Genomic DNA, 23,318 nt, shown 5'->3' on the forward strand with positions numbered 1-23,318 from the left:
TTCAGATACCTACAATACACATGCAAAGAACCTGCTGTCAAAAGTTTACAAGTTAGTAAGTGAAAAAACTGCAGAAGGAAACAAACTGTGGAATCTGAAGATCAAAGGCAAAAGTAACAATGCCCCAGCAGAAGAAGAATTAAATGGAGACTGGATAAAAATACTTGCAAGAGAGGTTATTAGAAAACAGGGAGTGCCCAGAGAAGAAACAGCTGCTATCCCTACTGGTCTAGCAGCATGTACATTTCTTTGATTCTCTGGATTCCTGGACCAGCGGGAGCCAAGAACCCTCAAAATATAACAAATTAAACACAGAGAACAAGTACTTTGCATAGCTTCCCACTTCTTTCCCGTTACGGTATTCCCACCTTTTCTGTGTGCATACCCCTGACACTTTCTCTGTGTTCTCTGGTGCTGGGTGAGACATTCAACAAGGTGATATACCTCTCCAGAAACCCCAGAAAATTTGTGAGTTACTTTTCTAACACTTAGAAAAGAAAGTCACCTCACAGAAAAATCTAGTGGTTTTTTTATGACCTCCATCCACAAATTAATTAGCCTGCAGCTTCATTCAGGATTGAAGCAGAAAGGGGACTTTTGCTTTCATTATGAAACAACAGGCTCATCACAAATCATGAGAACATTCTTTAGCTGGAAGCAGATTCAGATCTAAGCAGGCCCATCTCAGTTTTACCTAAACCAGACTTGTTTTCTGTATGCCATTCTTTTAGATGGTAAAATGATAAGGTTTCTCCTACACTGCTCATGAAGTAAAGAATATCCTTCAAATGAAATCCATCTTCTATCAGGTAACTTGCCTGATGTATGTTTTCATGAACTCTGGAGAAGGATGTTTCTGATGTGACCAATCAGTAAGTTTAAGGTTTTGAAAATCCTTCATTAAAAAAAAAAAAGTTAAATACTAGGCAGCTATTCCTACCTTCCTCTTCCACAGCTATTGCAAAACTAAATTCATACTGTGTAGCCCAGATTCAGTTATCAGTAATCTTTAAATATCCCTATTTCAACATCTGACCTAGCCAAAAAATCCCACCAGTTTAAGCTTTTCCTGCACTCCCACTGCCACTTATTTTCACCTCAGTTTTGCAAGTCAAGCAGAGAGAAGAGGAAGAACACACAAAATGTGATATAGGTCCCAATCAAGCCCCACAACCTATTGAGCTAAAAGTCTAAAATGCAGAAAAAATCCCAGAGTGTGAAATCTGAAAACTGTAATACCAATATATACCACTTTTTTCCAGATTTTTTTACGACCTGATTTCTGTAAATAGCATTGATTTGCCGAGGTTCTCAAAGGTATTGGAACTAAGGACCTACGTGATGCACTCAATTCAACCCAGTATCCCAAGGAGTCCTCTGCAGCACTGCCTTTTCTATGTATGTTTTTAATGCCAATAATGCCCTCTAATCATTTAGCAACCCTCTTATTATACAGAGTGCAGAAGTTTTCATAGTTTCAGTTTCTCAAGCCATTTCACAAACACTTAATATTTTTATCGTAAATATTTATAAATACTTTATTATAAAATTTTGCCTTCCAGTAACTCATCTAAGAAATAAGAAAGTATGGGGGTGGGGATAAGTCTGATGGAATCAATTCCCTGACAGTATTTTTCAAAGTAACTTTAAATGAAAAGTCAAAATTTTGAGTATTAGTAAGAGTAAACGCTGCTCCTGTTCTCTTCTAATTTCTTCGGAGATATTTCTAAAGTTTCACAGAAGCAGTACCCCGAGGCTACCAAACAGCTTCAGCTGCATCATTAGTAACAGTTCAGGAATTTGTTAGAACTTAGCAGCTGTTCAACCACTGAATCACCAGCACGAATTTACTATTTTCCTCTGCTAATTTACAGGATTCCTGCTAGTGATGTAAGATTATATCAAGGAGTTCTAACCGTATTTTTATGGCTTTAAACGAAAGTTACAATTACTGCCATTACGGCAGTACTGCTCTCTTTTTAATTAGTTCCACCTCCATATCTTAATATTTATGATGGGTAAAGATTTGAGATATGTACTAGAAAGGATCACAAGGCAACACTTAAGCCTTAAGCTATATAACCGATATCAATTATTTTGGGGAAAATACTGCATACTGTTTCAAATATGACATGTCCTTGGATATACACTTTTAAAGCTAGCGTCAAAGTATTCAGGCGCGTCTAATCTTCCCTATTCCTTTAAGTTACCCGATCTGGGCGGCTGGGAGAACATTAACACATGCTTCCAAAACACCGGCCATCAGTTCTTCCCCAGCCTACTACAGCTGACTTCTGGAGCACAGCTGAAGGTTAAACAAGCATAAGTGATGTTCATCACTTGCGGCACTTGTGAAAGCACCAAGTCCATCTTCTCACATTTCAATAGCATCGGTGCTGACAAAGAAGTCAGCGGGTCAAAGCCCAACTCCCTTTAGAGAGAAGGCAGGCAGGCCTGAGCTGGGAAAACATTTACATGTGACCCGAGGAAAAAAAAACAGTTTGAAGGGCCATAAGACCTTATTTGTTTTCCGAAGAAACCTCAATGCCCTCCCTCCCCTTTCAGAAGCAGATCTGACAAGTGTTGTAATAAATATTACATGCACAGAGGAAAGTTGAAATCAATAGTAGGTTAATGTTTATTGAAACAATACAGAGAACCATTTTTAATAGCATTACTTGAAAATAGATCTAATCTAGCAAAGGAAATTCAATTTATGTTTAGAGCAATCAGATGTTGCTTTTTACTTCGGGGATTTGTTGCAAACTATGTGTCTCAAAATGTGCTTACTGTACTGTATTTAGCAGAAACAGTTTAGCCTTAATAAGCTGATAGTCTGCAAGGGAGCATGGATCAACTTATTCTCATTAAGAATGTAAGCAGCTTTCTAACAGCCTTCTTTGCTGTTCAGCCCATGCCAGAGAAAGCAGGGATCTCTCCTCTAAACCCCGTAATTTATGAGTTTATTCAAACTCGCCAAATTGCTTTAAGTAAACGCCTCTTATATTTGAAAATTCCCATGGCAACTCATTTAGTTTGGCAGGAAGGCAGACCCAAATTCAATCCTTTTATCCTCCTGCTAAACCATTACAATGGTAATTCTGCTCTGACACTCTGAAGAGACTGCTAATTACTGTACTCGGTCCCCAGACAGATTCCCCATTCAGATTAAAATGGTTTGCGCGGCAGAGAGCAGCAGCAACACCTTTGTGCACAGGAAGGGATGTACTCTCACATTACGGCTTCTTACAAGAGAGGCTCCAAGGCTGCGAAGACAAAGCATCTCCTATCCACTAAGTCATGCAGAACAAACACTGAGGAAGGCAAAAAGCCAGCGGAATGACAGCGAAGGAGACAACCGAACCACTAACTTCAGCGTGTTGACTACTGAAGATACTTAGTCACCTCTCAACTGAAATTAATTAATCTTGCTATTGCCATTATGTACCGCATGTAACAGCCTAAACTACAGCTCCAGGACCTATATAAAATGCTACTGAGCACTGTGTTATTATACTCCATGTGCAAGAGCCACTGCCTGCCTGTCATGAGAATGTCCCAATTTTTAAAAAGTCACCCAGGCCCTTTTACAGCAGTATTTATTTTGAGAAGGGGACGTGTGGATTTTGTAGCAAAGCCTTTTTTCCCCCCCGTCATTTTTAATCGAGAAAAGTGAAGGAAACTTATGACTGCACCCTTGCTCTTTTGCCCTAGCTGTTCCCTCTTTCACTGAAATGAAAACAGCAGCTCAATGCTGAAGAAAAGAAACATCTGCTGTCTCTGGACTAACACTGTATTGGAAAAGCAGAAACAGTGGCTTAACTCATTCTACAACAAATGAAGATGGTGGTCTGTCCTCCCAAAAAATTAATTTTAGTCTGCTTTGATTATACCACCATTTCTTTTGGAGCAAGAACACCTACAGTAAACATTACAACAATTTTTCTTCCTTTTTCCAAATGAAAACTTAACAAAACTAGTAAAAAACTGAATGTGCAGAAGTAAGACACATGCTAAGAAAGTTACTCAAAAGGGAAGGAAGTCAACTTTCAAAATGTCAGAGGTCAAATAGTGCATTTAATTTCAAAACATATCATCTGATTTCTCTTTTAATCTGAAGTGAATAGCTAACATCTCATACTTGTTTTTTTCAAAGAATGACTTTAAATTGTGCATTAGTTTGATTCATTAACATTTGAGAAGTTAAGCTTTCACTTAAAAAATTACTGAGATACTCTAAACTAACTGCGTATTTATTTTAAGAGCAGATTTTGTTCTAAAATCCTATATGCAATGGCAAACAAGAAATCCAAAGACAATTTAATCACAAAACATTTCTAATGAAATGCAGCCGTACTGTTAAAACCATCATTAAAAAGTAGGCTGACTCATCTAACAAAGCAGTTAGATCCATCTGGCCCAATTAGTGAAGCACTCTACAACTTCTACCAACATAAAAAAAAACCAAACCAAAAACCAAACCTAAAAAACCGAAACAAAAAAAAAACCCACAACAAAACAACAACTAAACAACCAACACTACCACCACAAAAAAAAAAAAAAAAAAAACAACAAACCAACAAACCAAAAAACAACCAAACCCAAAACCAAAACACAACAAAAAAACCCAAATAAAACAATCCAAAAAACCCCTCATATATTGCTTCCTCTGACCTCTACATGCAATTCATTCAGTGGTTTATAAGGATGGTCAGGACTACAACCAAACAAGAGGAACAAACAATCTAACAATCTACTTTAATTTGAGATGTAAGGAGCATTTGAGATAAAACCATACTGATGCATTAATTATGCCTGCCCATATATTATACTTGCCAGCTCTATTACTTTTTGAATTAAGTGCCTACTGATGTTCTAGGTACAGTTTTCATATGCCTGTAGAACATTCAGTGCATCCTACACTGCACATACACTGTGAATATATTAGTGTATTACATGTGAGACACCGCCTATGCATATTAAATGCAGTGTGGTCCCAAATGCTCCATACAAATTCTACAGAGAAATGAGTGCCACTCACTCCCTATCCTACCCCAAGAACAGTTCAACATCAAATTTCAACTACAGAAATATCACTCATCTCCACTTAAATAAGAATTATTGCCTGGTGTTATTACTAATACTTTAATAAGGATTAATATAATGATTTTCATTTTGGGGTTTCTGGTAATTTTCTTCAGGTTTAAGCCTGTACTATCCACTTGTATTTGGCAGTTTACAAATAGAAAGAAGCTCCTGTGCCTCATTGTGATGATAAAAACACAGACTACCACCCAAGCTTCTTTATCTTGCTTTGCCATTTGAAAACAGTTCACCAGCCCATCTGGACAGCATCTGAAATCTCTATATGGCTTCATAGTCTGGATTTTAATAAGTTTCTTCCTTTGCTTTTTTGGCTACCCCATGAGCCACCAGAAAACAACAAAAAAATTTGTTTTGCTTTGGTTTTGATTATGAAATTATTCAGTAAAAAGGTTCAAGTCACCCTCATTATCAACTGTACCCCCAGTTTTAAGCCCTCAGGAAGCTCCTATTTCAACTAAGACACAACATACTGTCAGTCTTACTGGGGAGATGAAGGTGTGTCTCAAGAATAAGAAAACCCAACCGGTTTATCTGAAGATAACCAGCAACTAACACAGCAGAAGTTTTTGGACAAGTCAATACATGAAACCGTTGAGTGTGAGGTCTGGATGTTAACTACAGAGACCTAAGTGACAGACTAGTTCATACACGATTTTATGAATTCTTTTCCCAAAACATCTTCCAGAAAAGCCTGCAGGACTCAGCAAGGATTCAGAAATACTAGCTGCTATGCTTTGCTGAAAGCAATGTATTTTAAACAAGGCAACACAGAACAAATATTGTGGAAAGGTGGTGGGGAGTTTACAGAAGCAGTTTTGGAAGTAGTTTCCTGTACTTCCAAAAGCAAGAGTGGATAGATTAATGAAACAAAGAACTGTTCTGGAGTAAGGTCACCACTACTGAGATGAGAAGCAATTTCACTTCCATCAGATCCTTCAGGATTTCAAGAGTCTCTCAAAGCAGAATGATACTCTGGGTTTAATACATTTTTCTCCCTTTTGCAGAACTTGCATCTACAAAAAAAAAAAGGACAGGAGAACCATGCTCTGACTAGCACTCCTAAGATGCTGAACTTTGGGTATCAAGAGAAAAGAAGAGCTCTGCACTGCATAAGTACTTCTCATAGGAAGCAGAACTGAGACTTAAATCATCATCAGATCTATTTATACTTCTGAATCAACGAACACTGACACAAGTGAGGGCACAGACACATGTACCAACCTCCCTTTCCCAAGAAACTATGTGGAAAAGCTCTTAAACCCTGCTTTCTAGATGGTGCCTTTTTTGGTCTCTCTTAAATCTGGGTTATGTGGTAGACAGGACAGATATTGTTCTCTGCCATAAATCCAACACATCCACATGATTTTGAGAAAAAGAAATTTTAATCACCAGAAACACAAAAGAATCCTGATAAAGTTAAGGGAGTATAGATGTAAGCCTAAGGTCAAAGCTAGAAAAAGAATTGGTCTAATTAGTAAGACATCTAAAGGAAGCCACAACAGTAAAGTGAGAAGGTAACTGTACAGAGAAGCACTTAAAAGATAATTTGGAAAAAAAAATTCCCCCAGAATCCACACTAAACTCTTATTTCTATGCTTTTAACTGTAATATTTACTTGTCTGGATTGGTAACATATGCTATTAATACTAATCTTTCAGAGCAATATGGACATGTTTAATTTCTATAAAGGCAACTATCAAACTATTTTTTTTCCTGAAATTACTTTTTTTTTTTAAATCATAAGTAACAGGCTGACATTCTGAAGAAAAAACTGATTTTTTCTACTCTTTACATAAGCTTGCCTAGAAATACAAGCTGTTTGGAGAAGCCAAAACATCACAAGTTTACTGTTCTTATGCCATTTAAGGTTCCCTGCTAATAAATTGTTTTTATTAAACAGGATTATACTTGGACATTTCTGTGAAAGAAATTAAAAAATAATTTTTGTTAAAAAAAAAAACAAATCCAAAGTGATTGATATGAAAACACCAAAATAAGTGATTTTCTTTTTCCCCTCATGATTCTACTACACACACTTCCATCAGAAGAGTTTGCTGAATCTATAATGAGAAGCCACGCCTTAAATTTCAGGTGCTTTACATTAAATGACATGGAATCATATATCTAGCTTCCTAAGTTCCCCTGAACCTTAATATTCAGCTGAAAGCCTATGTGTGATTCACATTTGAAGAAAATTGATTAAACTGAAATAAATAAAACCAGCACTGAAGTATGCTGGAGATTATGTCCCAACTACATCATCACAGATGTTGTCTTAGCAAAGATTTCTCAAGTTTCCAAGCCAATTTGAGACTTTTAGTAAAAATCAATTCCCAGATTTCAAACATAAACCATGGATGCACACAACTGTGCATGTTTCAGGTTCTTAGAAGTAACCTAGAGTAAGATTTTTAGAAGAGTCTGTACAGTTCAGATGTATAAAGCACTACAAATCTTAATGGGATCTTGTTACTACTGAAGCCACAAAGGATCTTTCAAAAAAATCTTACAGACAGTAGTGTAAAAAAGTATTATTTAAAAACTACTAACATCTGTATGTTGATATGCTACTAACAGATTACCTTTAAACGCTGTAAAATATATCGAATATAAAACATGACATAATAAGAATAAATTGTGCTATTTGTCAGCTTGACTGTCTTGCATGCTTCACTTTATTTTCCAAGCATTGCAGAATGATTTACATGGAAACAAGTGATGACATTTTCTCATATGATACTGGCAGAGTTCCTTTAAGGCTGTCCAGTTGAGCAGGACTTCTATTTGATTCTGCACAACTGCTAATCTTCCCATTTACTTTTTAAGGAAGGCAAGACATATCATTTAATGCCTAGTTTCAAAGCACAAAGGCAACATAGCTGGAGATACATATATGTAATGTTAAAAAGTTCCTCCATGAAATATTTTGGCAATACACAGAATTTAGGTTTATGCAACACACACAAGAAAATTATTTGGAATTGATTCCAAACTGAAATCAATGAAACCACTTATTAGCACAACTTTTTAATGAACATCAAGAACCTTCAGTCTCCCCCGCAATCTCCAGTCCTACAGGATAACAAACACTTTGCTCATTCTTCTGTCTCTAAGAACCATCTCTCAAACTACAGATAGCTACAAAAGAAAGAGCATTCCAGTAACGACCTCTTACATATTTACTGTTAAGCAAATATTTACCTCTCAAAGTATTTAAAAAAACAGTAGGGTGCTCTCACCACATTTTACAGATGAAGAAGTTAAGGTTTATCTAAAGTACCCTTGCTATCATAGAAGAAAACAAGTGTTTCTATGACCTGATGTATTTTAAAGGCCTGTTTTTTTTTCCATTTTTAACTTTCTTGAACCTGATTGACCTTGGATCATTGAAAGTAAGAGATTTCCCTAAAGCTCTCCTCGCTGCTGAGTAATAAAGTATCTCTTTGAAGAGCTCTCCAACATCCAGGAGGAGAGGAGCCTATATTGCAAGGATCACTAAGGGAGTCCCCCCTCCACAGCCCAACCACCTTCTTTGGAAATTAACCAGTATTTCAGAAATGACTACTGAAAGGCAAATGCAGACTTTGCTCTTGTAGGCATTGAGAAAAAGCAGTGTTCTTCCCAGCACTGTATCAACAGTCTATCTGTTCCAAATGCCAGGATACCATTAACTGACAAATCAGATTAGCACAGTATTACCATATATACTACAGTGGGTTTAAACCAGGAGAAAGCCAGACATACCTCTTAGCTCCCTTGGTCTTTCAGAACTTCTCTTCCAAGATAAAACAAGTGATTCTACTCCTCCAAAAAACTTTTCTGCACAATACTGACAATTTTATTATTCAAAACATCTGATGTCTATTAACAGTAATGATTTTGACAGTAAATTCTAACTAAATAAGCAAGCTTTATTTCAAAACTTTGAAGCTTTCCTTTAAGACCCTAGAAGCTACAGATCTGCTTATTAAAAACAGAAACCTCAGCATACCAGACAAAAAAAATAAGGCCACCCACTACCTAACACAGCCAAAAGGAACTGGAATTGCCCACTTCCATCACCACAGCACTCAAGTACCCATGTGTACACTTGACAAATCCCCACTCCACCTTCTACTTCCATTTCACCTGAGGTGTCATTTGCTTGTTTTAGTACAACTGTATCAGTATAGTTTCTACAGCTGCCAAGAAAGTCAGGGCAGTCTAAGTTAAAATTCCTTTTTCAAACTAGGACACAAGCCAGAGAATGAAAGAATCATAAAGATTCTAAGATGAGGGCACAGCAATTCATGCAATTACATGACTGAAAATTACTGTTCATGAAAACTGCTTCAAATGATCATAAGACAGGCAACTCCAAATGGTGGTTTTGGGGCTTTGATTTTTTCAGTGTCATGAAAAAGGATTTGTAATGTAATGTACCATTTTGGAGGCTGTAGCAAAGTATCTATCAAAGGCTAGAATTACTTATTTATAAACAAAGCAGCTTAAATTCTTAGTATCTACAGCTGTGTTTGGTCAAATAGAAAACCTCACATCTTCCAATCCATTTATAAAAAGCTGCAATATCAAAGGACTGGATATAATACTAGTGACCTCTGACTTCGTTAGATTTGCTGGTGTTGAAAGTTCCTTCTATCCAGTATTTCCAAATGATTTGGAATATAAAACACATTTCACTTTACAATGCAAGTTCAAACTGATGAACATAATTTACTACATACACAGATGTTGTGAAAACATTAAAAATTAGCTAATAATGGTAATGCTGAAAATATAGAAGACAGTGCTGTTTTCATTAAGCTATCCCTATTAATAATATAAGATTGAAAATAAGGTAGGGCTTTTAAAATACTTATTTAAATGCAGAAAATATAGGATTAAAATAATTATAAACCTCATACCATTTCCAACAACACACAAGAAATATACTACTTGATAGAATCTTAAATGCTTTTCCTTATTAACTATTTCCAAGCAATGCAACTTTCCAGTAAGATCTCATCTAATCACTTTCCAGGATTGTTTACCACTCTCCAGTTTAATATAAATGTGTTACAAATGCCCTAGTCCAAACTCATATAAGCTATTTAACATAATCAGCTCCAATCTCTTATATCATGCCCACCTATGTTTATCCTGCTAACTGTATCTATAACATTCCTGTATTAAAGTCTTAGCCTATAAACAATTTATGAAAGAAAAAGAAACCATATTACTCCTCCCACTGAAAGCTCAGGTATTTCTGTACTGTTTAAAAATAGAAACACTTTAGTTTTCTATTGAATAGTAGGCAAAAAACTCTTGGCACTTGTCCACAGGTTAGAATTTTATGTCTGATGTCAAAACAGAACAATGTAGAGCAACTAGATGACTATAAATCACCAGTCAGCATTAAACCACAGATGTCTGTATGACAAACTTGACTTCTGTATAATTAGAAATCTAGATTTCAAAACTAACACTAGCAACAAAGATTGCTTTAAATGGCTGGAAAAGGGAAATATTTACTGGTTACTTTACTATTGTTTCACACACAAAAATCTTTGCAATCGCTAATATCGTTCCAGAAACCACTCCAAGGTGACTCATGCATGAAGTGATCGGATCTCCTTAATATGCTCTGGTTAGTGATAAGTGTTAAAATGTGTTAAAAGTGTGGGGTTACATGTTCCTTCTCTTTATACTACATCTCTCCAGGAATCATAATTCTGCAATTATCATTTCTTTCACTTAGGTATAAAGTCGAGATTTCAAAAATAAAATCAATCAACCAAAATCCAACTGTAACTAGAAATCAAGGATTTGCCATCGTCTTCATTAACATGGCCGGACAAGGAGAATTGTAACTTGATCATCTTCTTTTTGAATAAGTGGAGAAATGCTTTAATAAGATTTTATATAAAAAGATCCTAACTCACATGTTCCGTTCCAGGACCATCCACAGAAAAAGAACAAAAGTATGGAAGAAGAAATAAAAAGAAAAAACAAGTAGAGGAAGCACTGGGAAAATAGCCAAGACTAAAGGAAGCTAATTATAAAAATGGGATGCAAAATTTAAAAAGTTACAGGTACCACAAAAATTACCAGAATAGGTCAATACCATTTTTTCTTCCACAACTATGTCTACCAAAAAACCTAATAGATTAGGCACAATTATGAAAGACAGACAAAACCAATATAGAACCTAATTACAGCTCCTAAATCCATGCACAATCCTGCTTTGGAAGAGCATGCCCCTACTGAGTTTCAGTGTCTTTGTTTCTCTTTGAGAAGAGACTACTTTCTAAGTTTACCAAGGTCTTCTCTAAAAACTTGATCTACCATTTCTCAAGTTAGACATTTGTAACACCTTAAATAAACAAAGGCAGAGAGTAGGGGAGAAGAAGAGAAAGGGGAAAAGAGATGGCATTCAACAGTAACTGTATGTAGGCAAAAGTAACTTCCTTGGGTTCTAAAAGCCATCAAAGACATCCAGAAGAAGATTCAGAGTAAACACCTGGGTTAAGGTGCTTAGAAATAACTGCTGGAGAAGCTTCTTGCTCCCATTAGTATAAGAAAAGCCTAGATGGAGAAGAATCCCTATCAACTACGACCTAAGTTATAAGCTATAAAACTAGACCTATTTACATAGTTATATTTGATCATAACTTTGTGTCCAAATTTGTAAAACAATCAACTGAAACATGTGAGGGCACAGATCATCATAACTTTGTACTTACCATTTAATTATTTGTCAACTTTCTGGAAATGGAAAGTTGAGAACAAATTTATAATCATTATATAAAGAGTACATTTTATATCTCTTTTCAAAATTGTTCTCGTCATGGAATAACAGAATCATTGACCTTGGAAGGGACTTCAAGGGACAATCTAATCCTCACCCCAGAGAAGGTTCCAGGGGAGTTTTGAATATCTTCAGAGGAGACTCACAACCTCTCTGGGCAGCCTGTTCCAGTGCTCTGTCACCCTGAACAATATTCTGATGAACAATTCTAATTTTCTCCTTTGTACTACGACAATCATTTCAGAAGAGTTCACAAATGTAACAAAATTTAAACTAGATTTACCTCTATTCAGCTGAAAATCATCCAGACATGTTGTAGTAAATATGGTCTCAAAAAGCCATTTCCATTCAACAGATATTATTTTGGTGGTAACGAACCACTGGTCTACAGTTTCTACCACAGCAGACCATGATGGACAGAGCTACTCTTCACTTGCAGCTGGCCCAAAATAATTTTATTAATACCAATGCAAACACAAAAACTGAACATTGCGGTGACGTATCAAGTACAATATGTAAACACTTCCTATGTGAATTGGTGTAAGAAGTTCTTGTTCTCACTTTGAAAACCCAGACTTGCATGACAGACCAGACATACTAGACAGTGGAACACACAAAAAGGAACACTTACAATCCTCTATTGTTTTTCACTGCCATAATCAGAAATTCATTGTAGCAGGATATTTTACTCTCACACTATTTGCAGGTGAACATATTCACTTGCAGTTCTACAGAAATTTAGTTAAGGGTGGTCTGCTGCAGTACCATTTTTCCCTCTCTGCCTGTTCTCATGCCATCAACTCTGTCCATGCTAAACCAGGCCTGACTCTGTAGCAAGTCCTTCAGCGAGGTTCAGCTCCCCACCAAATGGACTCGCCACACCCTCAAAGGAAGGCCAGGGCTTTCTGATGCACAACAGGAAGCAGGAACAGCTAATCATGAAGAAATGGCAAGACTGCAGCAGCCCTCAGTTCATACAGCCATGGAAACATTAAGCCTGCTTCATGCTACTAAAAATAACGCACTATCACCTCTCCCCCACATCAAAAAGTTTACCACGTTATCCAGTGATCACTGCCAAGACATTTGGCTGCTTCGCTGCCCTTCGTGCAGAGCTTCCTGTCTGATCATTCACCCTCAGAGACTTGTATCGGAACTGACTAAACAGGCATAACGTAGGAATTTCCTAAAATGCTCTTAAGGACAGCAGTATCCTTATTCTGCTACTGTATCACTTATTAATTTCATTACTTGAACTGAATAAGCAGCAAACAATGGATTGCACAGCATGACCAACGTTTCAACAGGGAAACTATGCAAGGCAGCACTATATTCTCACTTGTGAAAGCAAAAATGTAAAACCAACACACCATGCAGGCATGAATTAGAAAGAGCTATTCACGACAGTCAAACTTGCATGCAGAATTTATTGAGGCTTTTTAGATGGCTAATAAAAAATGAAATCTTCTCCTAATATTCTTCAAATGACAAGCTTTTGCTAGTCTTAATTACAGAGGAACAAATTATGTACAGCATTACTATATTAACTAGGTTTTTTTTTTTTAACTAAGGCTAAAGCACGGTTAAACATTTTTAAATTAATTTTTTTCTCTGTATTTTGCCATAGAATTCACAGCACACAAAGTTCCCAGGGTAAAACTTAAGACATCCTTCAGTTTACCCTAAGTAGCTGAAAATAAACCATAAAGAAAATTTACAAGAACACCTATAAGGAAAGTACTAGAAATTCACTTAATTAATAAACAAGCCCCACCTCATCACACTTGCTGAAAGCAGTCTTTTAGAAGGAAATGCTTTTAGCTTATTAAACTGAAAAACAAACCACTCTACCAATACTATTGCCCCTTCACAATATTCTCTCCTGTTACATAAAGAAAAGGTGTTGTATACAGCTGTGACTGAAACCAGAAATACGATCAAAGTATCATCTCTGGTAACAGAAGGAGGATAGTTAGTGAAGGAGTACATACCAAGCACCACTGTAAAAAAATGTTCCAATTTGCAAAAATCATGCTGTATACAGCACATTTACTTTCCCATACAGCTAAATTTGAAGATATTCAAGACTGAAAAGTCTAAAATCACTATTACAGGCAAGATCCAAATGTAGGAGCAAAGTGAAACAAGTTTCTACTGAAACATTATCTCTTACCCATCACAACTGTAAAATTCTACATAGTAGTGACAAATTACTGAATAATTCTGTGTTGTAGTTGTCTTCCAAGAAGATGGAGGCAGCAACCAAGTAAAACTACAGCTGCCACAACATAAGAAAAGCAATAAAAAAAAAAAAATCTGAGCAACACTGATTCCAGACCAACTTAGAATAGCTAAGTAGAAACCAGAAATACAATATTTTCCTCAGAAAGGAAACATGTGGAATCAAAAGAAAAAAGGGGTAAAAAGTATCTCTCTGTAATGTGAATTGTGTCATATGTGCCTCATCCCTTACAAAAGCAGCTAGCATAAAGGCAAATCAGCAATTAAATGAGACCTGGTCATCTGTAAAATGCAAGCAACATCTAAGTAAACTCATTCAGCTAGAAATATTTATTCAATACTTCCTAGAAAATGCAAAAGGGCCTTACATTTCTGGCAGAGGAGTTCAGCCCTACAACCCAGGAGCTCCAAGAACAACTTCAAACCCTTAATGATGCTCTGGTTTAGTATGCTATACTTCTTTATTATGTATGCCCCCTAACCAGGTTCTGAGTTTTTTCTTCTGTTCTGCAGTGAACAATTGATCCAGAGCATCTTTTGCCTTTCCTTTGCAAGAGAACCACCCATCCTCGCTTAACTAATGCAAATAACAAACAACTCTCAAAGCTTCCACAATAGAGAGATCAATGATCTGGAGGATTCACTTCAGAAGGAGGCATAAGGACAGTACAACTTGATGTGATCGCAAAAGTCTACAGAATGTTTTATTAATTCTGCTTTTTTTGAAGAAAAACATGAAAGAAGTAATACTGTATGATCTTGCAGGTGTAGATAAAGACCAGTATCTCACTGAGCTATGGGAAGAGGAAGAGAATTAATCCTATGGAACCTGAAGTACAGCCAAATTTTTTTAAAATTGCCTCATACTGAAGAAATGTGAATTAAATACAAATGAGTAATAATGAAAAAAAAAAGTTGGCCTTTCTCCTCAAGGAGGAAAAAAAATAGCTTGTTCAGCCAATCTTCCTCAAGTTGTGCTTTTCATTTCTAAAGATAAACTACTTGACTATATCACTATCTTGGTAAAATGCAGGAGAAAGTGAAAAGGGAAAATGTTAATTCACATCCACAAGGAAAAAAAAATCACTAATGATCCAGATTCATAAATGGAAGAAATACACTTTAGTACTGAAATAGTGTCTGTTTACCAAAGTACATTCAAATAGAAACCCACTTTAAGAAATGTGCCTATCTCTGCACTGTTGTTAGAAAATGTGATTAGGCTTTTTAACATCTTGAGTACAAAAAAATAACTGACCATTCAAAAAAAATTAGCAACTAATTTCCATCTCTGAACACTAGAACACTAACCTGTTTCTGAAATTATCTCAGAAACCCAATGCATTGTCACATTGTATGGCAAGATGAAAATGAGTCTTCTCTCCTACATAGCCTCAAATTTTAATCAAGCTGGACAGTGACAGAATAGAAATACATAACTTTTTTTCCAATTTAATCCTTTGACATTTATCTGAAAAACATTAATAGTTACAGGTATTCTACCACATGAAAGGGAATTTTACTTTTTCCATTCTTACATTTTAGAGTATCTTTGGAATCTTCCAACATCCACAGTTTCACTCCTATTGTTATAATTCACTAGGATTTCCCATTTTTCCTTATGCTTACCCTGATGATTTGAAGCTTTATGACTTCCCTCATAGAAGTTTTCAATTCCTATCTTTTAATACTGAATTGAATTTTTAAGCTCTCAAACTGCCTGAAGCCACAATTCCATTTTGCATACTAATTGAACAGATGCAATAGGTAGTACAAACCCAAGTTCACCTATATACTAATTCATTAGTATGTACTACACATACCTGTTTCAGCAAGGCATAATTTTGAGAAATTAGAGCCAACAGACCTTTAACTCTTGTCTAAGTAATATGTACCACCCAAATCTTTTACACCTATGCATAATATATAAAGATGATAATAAAGTGAACTGACAAAGGGTATTTCAAGTGATTTTCTATTCGGACAATAGTTAGCCCTGTATTGTTATTTTTCATTAAAGGGGAAAAAACAATTATTTCTGTAATCAGGATTACAGAGCTTCCCCAATTGATTAAGCTACTACATGAGGCAGAGTGCTTTCAAGACAAAGAGCTGGCTGTCACTTTCATAAGGAAAGAACTACTAATGCATTACATTTTTTGAGGCTCAGAACACACTCATCCCACAGCTCCACAAAACAAGTGTAACACAAACATACACAAAGTATACTCATCACTACTTCAGACATACTGGGGATTTGTAAACTATCATCCTGAAGTTGACCCCTCAGTCATATTAGTCAGCAACAAGGGGCAGGTAGAAGAATGAACCTGACAAAATTAATTCACACAGAAGTTTGGTTTCTAAACTGTTTGCTCCGGAGTAGCTAAAGAATGAACATAAGGGTTTCAAAGTTTTGTCCATATAAAAATCCTGGCTATAAACTCAATCCTATGTGCTCAAGGTCTCTTTAGGAAGTGAGTAAATTCTGAAGACCTACTTTTTCTAATTGTCTACTGCTTTCAGAAATTGACAATGTGCAGTGTCAAGAGATCTAAATCACAATTTTCATACCTCCTGCTTAATATTCTACCATTTTTTGGTAATTCAGAAATTAAGTCTCTCTCCCTATCTTTAGTAATTTCTATAAATGTCTTCTGAATAAATCTGCTTAAAGAGACAGCATGTGTCACCACAAGTTTCCTCACAGCCAGCATCTATTAGCGTTCACTAAGTACCCAAAATCAGTAGGTCATTTTAATACCACCTACTACTTCTTTCACATATTCCAATTTTCCTTGTAATATAGAAAATTTTTGCACCACAGAAAAAGATCTAATTTATTCTTATCATTTTACAGGGGCACAAAAGTGGTGGTAAAGATGAGCACAAGATACAAGTTAATGGCATGGGATGGACTATACAGCCACACTTACGTCACCTTGCTTTGAGTGAGAATACAGAGAAGATCTAAGGGAGGGGCTCTCACAGGGTAATTCTGGTCTCTGAAAAAGTATTTAAGTCATCTACATGTGCAGAACCCAGTTTATACTATCAGGAAATGAGAAAGACAACCATTTTCCAGTTTCACTACTTTTATTTTTCCTCAGTATACTGACAGTAAAGTTTTTTGATACTAAAGGGTTTTGTTCTCTTTGCAAAATGTTTAATGCAATGATCTAAAAAAACATGCCTTTGTTTCTTAAAGTATCACAATCATCTCAAAGTGAAACATAAAACCATGTCATACTTTCCCAGCCTTAAAGTGAAGAATACTAATGCTGAAGGAAAGTGAGAAAAGTAGTGTTTGTAACAGTTCAGCAGTGCCTTTTAAAGGTGATAACTATTTCCTGCATCTGTATCTCAGACAAAAAAAAAAAGAAGTCTCTTTAAAAAAAGTCTCTCTCGATTCTCTTCTAAGGAACAATTCAATGTGGGATGAGGCAGTTTACAGATCAGTAGAGTATTACAAAATAGTACCTCAACCTCCTTTTATGATGCCACTCTGCAGACTTACTCTTACACCTGTAGCAAATTAGTTGTATTTCAAAAGTACCTTCTGAAAATGGAAATCAAAAGCTTGCATACAAATACTTACTGCAGGTATCAGTAACTTTTTTACTTCTTCAACAGCCCTCTTCAGCTTTATTTCTGCTCTGTTTTGAGCATCCTCCACAGTGATAAGTACATGTAAATCTTCATTCAGGTGTTCCCAGTTGGGCTTGCCTCGATTCTGTTCTTCCTAAAAAGAATTAAAACATGGAAGCTATGAAGCACTTACATTCTGTATAATACAATCACAAAGAGTAGACAAATTCAAATTTATGAATTCCTTAAACAGAATGAACTTTATTTTCAGCAATGTTTCTTCATACTTTGGAGACTTTCATATCATATGAACTTAGCCTTCAAAATATCATTTTTGGGGTTTTGTTTTGTGTTTTGGAACCTCCTACTCTATATTATGCTTTTTAAAGACTACAATACATATGCTGTTTCTTAAGAGTACCTCCTCCAGCTGAATAAAGGAAAAAGAATAGGAATATAAACACAGTATTACTTTCAATATTGTTTAGAGCCTTTCAAGAGTTAAACAGGTAAGACATACTAGTGCCTAAGCAACCTATCTTTTGAAGAAAAGTGAAACAGACACCAGACATAGAAACTCCATCTGAATCACTACAAAGAACAGGAAAGCAGTTCTCCGGTGTTAAGAATCACTTTCAAATACTCATGAAGACAAGATTCAAAGAATCAAACACTCCAAAAGGAACAGAAGTTGCCATTTTCAAAGGAGAGCGGCGTGCACTGGATGAAGAAAAGAGAGGAGGAGATGACAAGGTTTTGATACTGAAGTTATGTAAGGGCAAGTGACAAGATAGTCACCATTACACAGGTACTTATCACATCCTCGGCATTAGTAGTCCCAAGGATAAATATTAGAAATGTTTTCAGAAAGGGAAAGCATTCTAAACCAAATATTTCAATCTAAAACAACAGAAACCAGTAAAATTAAGTAACACATTCAAGTACCCAGTCTTCCAAAAAGTAGGATAATGAAACACAACACAGAAGAAACTTGCCAAACTCTTTTTCAAACTCTTTTTCATGAAAAAGTGAATAAAGTGAATAAAGCTAGCTAAATTTTAATGAATCCTCAATGAAATTCGACAATGTTTAAAATATAACAAGTTCTAAAAAAAATAGGGCCTCAAAAAAAAGCTTATTACAACTTTGAATCTATAAAAAGGCCTACATAAACAAATCCTACTTATTTAAAATTTAAAAAGCTGAGTATAATAGAAGAGCCTCCTATTTGTAAGATAAACCCTTGTGGCTTAACCACAATTCACACTTGTAACTTCTCCTTTTTTTTTTTTTTTTAATTGCAAACATGTCTTATCCCCCAAATTTCATGAAAAATTCCTCCAGGAAATCAGATACAATGAGGAAATCTTCTAAGATTTAATACCAACAAATGTTTTCAGAGCCTCGTATTCATATATACCTGAGGGAGCACTGCTCCTCAGAGTGTTTAATTTTTAATTCAGCTAAGTCTGAAATGTTTTGTGGAATACACAAGGATAAAAACGGGGTGGGGGGGACTGAACCACGAGAGATGTATGAAAAATGTATGTAAAGGAATCAGTACTTTGAAACTACTTTTCACTACGTATGTAACGTGCACATATCCATTACTCCACACTGTCAGATACAGTGGTGTGTTTTGCTGATTTTAATGTTATCTTTGCCAATGTTTTTAACAAAGGTGGCTGTGAAATTAGGTCTGCCAATTTCAGAAGCTGGAAACGAAGACAAAAATAACTCTCACTTATGATATAATACAGAAAGTGATGCAAAATTCAGCTGAGTTAAAACATCCTCTCTGTTAAAATGTAATCTTTGAAAGAACTGTCTATGATTTGCAACTTATTTATTCAATTGTCATCAAAACTCCACTACTACTTTTTAAACAATTCCATTTTTTTTTTTTAATCCAAAGCAGGAGTGAGCTGTTTTCTTTTAAGATGGTGACAAGCGACACCAATATGAGGTAGCATATAAAATAATATGTTACAGGTATGAAGAATGACAGAAGGTTCCTGAACCACCAGAGGGCAGAGGAAGAAATGCGCAACTACCTCTTCTTGCACTGACACGGTATTCCCTGGAATGGGAAAGGTCCTCCTTACTAACACCAGGTGTAAGAAACCTGCACAACCATAGTAACACAGGAGGCAAAACAAATAAAATAAATTTGAAAGGTCCAAGAGGAACAAATGTGAAGGAAAGGTGTCCCCAGGTAAAGCAGCAAGTTCTGCTCCTGAAAGACAAGGAATGCCTAAATGCAGTTTTAGCTACCACGCCATTAAACACCATGCACCATGTTTATAAATAGTGTTAGCAAACATAAAGGGGCTTTATGGTGTTGTATCCTTTTCTCTCATAATATGGTGCAAAGTCTCCAAAACTTTTGTCAGATTAATGTTACATCAAGTATTGGCACTGCACTCCAAATGACTCTGTTGCAGCATGAGAATTTTTTACTCAGTTTAAAAAGAGAACAAAAAGCTGCATATAGGACAAACAAGCTGCATACAGGACAAACTAATGATACTGAGGATTTTTTTTATCCCCCTAATTAACTGTTAGGTAGAACATGTTGTGTGTTAGGTTTATAATCACAGGTATTATTAGGGTGAGACCTCACAGCACAAGCAATCATACAAAGTACTTATCAGTAAGATAACTGAAGTAGTGTGTGACTATGATAAGCTCTTCCACGGCCATAAAGTACAGTAATTAAAGTGCTGTTGTTGAGAGTGCTATTTATTAAGCCAAATGGTAGGACTGAAAGAAAGGCTAAGAAGAGTAAAATTTCATACACTGTTTGAAAAATAAAAGAAAAAACAGAGTTTGGAATGGGCTTCCAATTCATGTTTATGAACCTCAATACACTGGGGTTATGATTTCATCCAGTGCTCCCATTCTGTCTCACGAGATGTTTATTTTAGTGGGTTAACAGTTTTTTAGGAAATGTCTTTTGTTGGATTGAGAATGCTAGTTGAATGTTATACCAGTATGTATATTTCATTATTTACAGGTTTGGTTTTATCAAAACTGGGAAATTCAGGTCTTTACCAGCTCATTCATTCCAACAGAAAGTCAGATGCAAAGCACAGAGTTACAGTCATGAAAGAGAGATAATCTGCAAACCTCTTGTACTTAAGAGCTACCATTTTTTTATGCCACCTCATTCTCCTTTTAAATCCATTTTAAAAAGATGGTTTGGAAAAACATATTTTACCACAAGCAAAAACTTTATTTATATTAAACTAATCCTCTATGCAACAAGTCTTGAACACATCTTTTCTCAACCATGTTTTCTTACAGTAAAGCCTGAACGGGAAAGTTGAATATATCTGCAACACACGTAGGAAGGTATCTTTCTGAAGACTCATGAAATATGGTCCAAGATTTAAAGGGCTGATAAGGGTTTTCTTTTGAATTTTTGGGGGAGAAAATGGTGAAAGGATGGAGAGGAAAGAATTACTAGAACTTGCCTCATTGCATAACTTGGTACAAAGAAACTACAAGATGTGGTGGTCTTGAAGTGAATTGCAGATAAGACAAACCAGTTCGCTTCATAGATTCAGAAAATGTCTGGGCTGGGACCCTGAATATCATCCAAGTTCCCTGGCTCAGGGCAAGGTCAGCTCAAACATATTGCTATGGGCCAGGTTTTAAATATCTCTAAGGACAGACACTCCATCCCCTCCCCTGGAAGAGCTGTCCAGTGTTCAACCAGTGCTCAGTCACAACAACAACAAAAAGCTTTTTCTTAGGTTTAAACATAATTTCTTTCAGCGTGCACACTGCCCCTTGTCCTTCAGAAGGAACTGTTGATCCACTCAGCCTAGTTGACAAGTCTACCTGCTTTTTCAAAAGCAGTCAGGAGTAACAGAAATTGCCATGAGAATTATTTTGGGAAAGAAACATTTGCTACTGCAGCAGGAAGGGCACGCACACTGAAGGAAGAAACAGCATCAGAGAAATCAGAAAACCTGACTAAGACTTGGGGAAGAAGGAATACAACAGCATATATTCAAAATTATATTACATACACGAGAAGCAATTGGCAGCATGAAGTCTTCCTGCATCCCAGAGATTGTCTAAGGAAGAATTATACATGAGAAACTGAGACTGAAAATGTAGGGAACTACAAAGTAAAGTGATTTACGCCACAACCATGCGGAACAACAATATTAGGAAAGCTTAATTTTAACCAAACTATCTTGTCTGCTAAATTAAAGAACATCAAGGACAACATCAATGGCAGATGAAATTTCACTGTGTTCCTTGTTTGGCAGAAATTTCAGTATCCTTAAATATAACCTAATTCTGTAGACAGATTTGCTTTCATTCTCTTGCCTGTGCATATACACTCATTAATCCTCAGAGTACCTATGCACAGTAATGGACTACTCAATATTTATCTCGCTATTAGGGTCAATGTATTAGGTAGTTAAAAAAAAATATTGCTACAAGTCCTTAAGATTTAGCAGCAGAAAAAAAAAAAAGGTAGTGTAGCTACAGGAATCTTCTTGGGGGAAGCAGAAAAGCAGGTAAAGGACGTAAAGGTAAACTGTATCCCGTATTTTCCACACACCTCACCATACCACAGTAACTTCAGTTTGTGGTCTTGCATCTCCTGCATCTTGGGCCTAAATGGCCATTCCTATTTACATCTTCATATCCCATCCCAGAGCTTTCTTAAAATTCCTCAATCTCTGACTGAACAAGACTGAGACAGCAGCTTACTAGCTTTCTGTAAGCTACACAGCGCAGATGACTGAAAACTCCTCTAGAATAGAGTTCAAAGTTAGGTCTCTTCTCTACCTAGCCAATACATTTCAAAGAACTTCAAACCCAGATGAAAGAAGAGTCAAGATTGACTGAAACTGTTAAAATTATTCAAATGTTGGAAAAGTAAAATATCAACACAAAGAAAGTCACCAAAAATATTCATCATCAACTTAAAAAAACTCCTCAGATCTTATTTCTAACTCCAAAGACCTTCACAGTATGGCAAACTGACAAAAAATAAGTTGACAAATTAAGAACTGGTGAAGTAGGATCCAGCCATTTCCAACTGTCAAAATATCATTAAAGAGAAATGAAATAAACACTAATGAGAAAATACTATGCTAGTATCTGTTTATATGCAGCCAGAGAAATATTAGTGAGACAATAAAGAAAGAATGAAAGAATGCATAAGGAGTGGTAAGAGTGGAAGCAACTTTCCCACACGGCACTTCTTTCAGAAAGCTGTGGTATATTCTATAATAATTTAAAAAGTGCAGCTTCCATTCTGTGCACTTTTTCCACTCCATCTCATACAATATCCTGTAATGCAGGCCACTAAAAAGATACAAAACCAGCTCAGTACCAACAGCAGGGAACTTTTAAAGAAGTCACCAGTTCAAGCAAGTGTTGAAAATTACCCTTAGTATTCTCACTCATCTTGAAGTGATATGCTATTAAATTCTGTTTTCATCAACTATTAAGCAAGTTGGTCTCCCTATTGAATGACAAAAAACATAGAAAAGATAGAGTAAAAGGGAAGAATGTGTTCATATAATGTCAAATTGAACACTAAAATTAAAGGGCATCAGAATAGCTT

The 23,318-nt window shown here is 36.0% G+C and overlaps 1 protein-coding gene across 13 annotated transcripts in view; it reads right to left on the bottom strand.

Annotated features, from left to right (window-relative positions):
- The window catches only part of QKI (QKI, KH domain containing RNA binding), a 153,858-nt gene that overhangs the window by 34,738 nt on the left and 95,802 nt on the right, over positions 1-23,318 (bottom strand). For all 13 annotated transcript variants that reach the window (XR_005256171.1, XR_005256170.1, XM_038130609.1 and 10 more), the window contains one exon: positions 17,733-17,876. Coding sequence is in view for 11 of the 13 variants with exons in the window: in XM_038130609.1 (XP_037986537.1) it covers positions 17,733-17,876 (144 nt within the window). In the remaining 2 variants the exon portion in view is untranslated. The remainder of the gene's footprint in view (positions 1-17,732; positions 17,877-23,318) is intronic.

The sequence above is a fragment of the Motacilla alba genome, chromosome 3, assembly GCF_015832195.1.
Source record: "Motacilla alba alba isolate MOTALB_02 chromosome 3, Motacilla_alba_V1.0_pri, whole genome shotgun sequence".
NCBI lineage: Eukaryota > Metazoa > Chordata > Aves > Passeriformes > Motacillidae > Motacilla > Motacilla alba.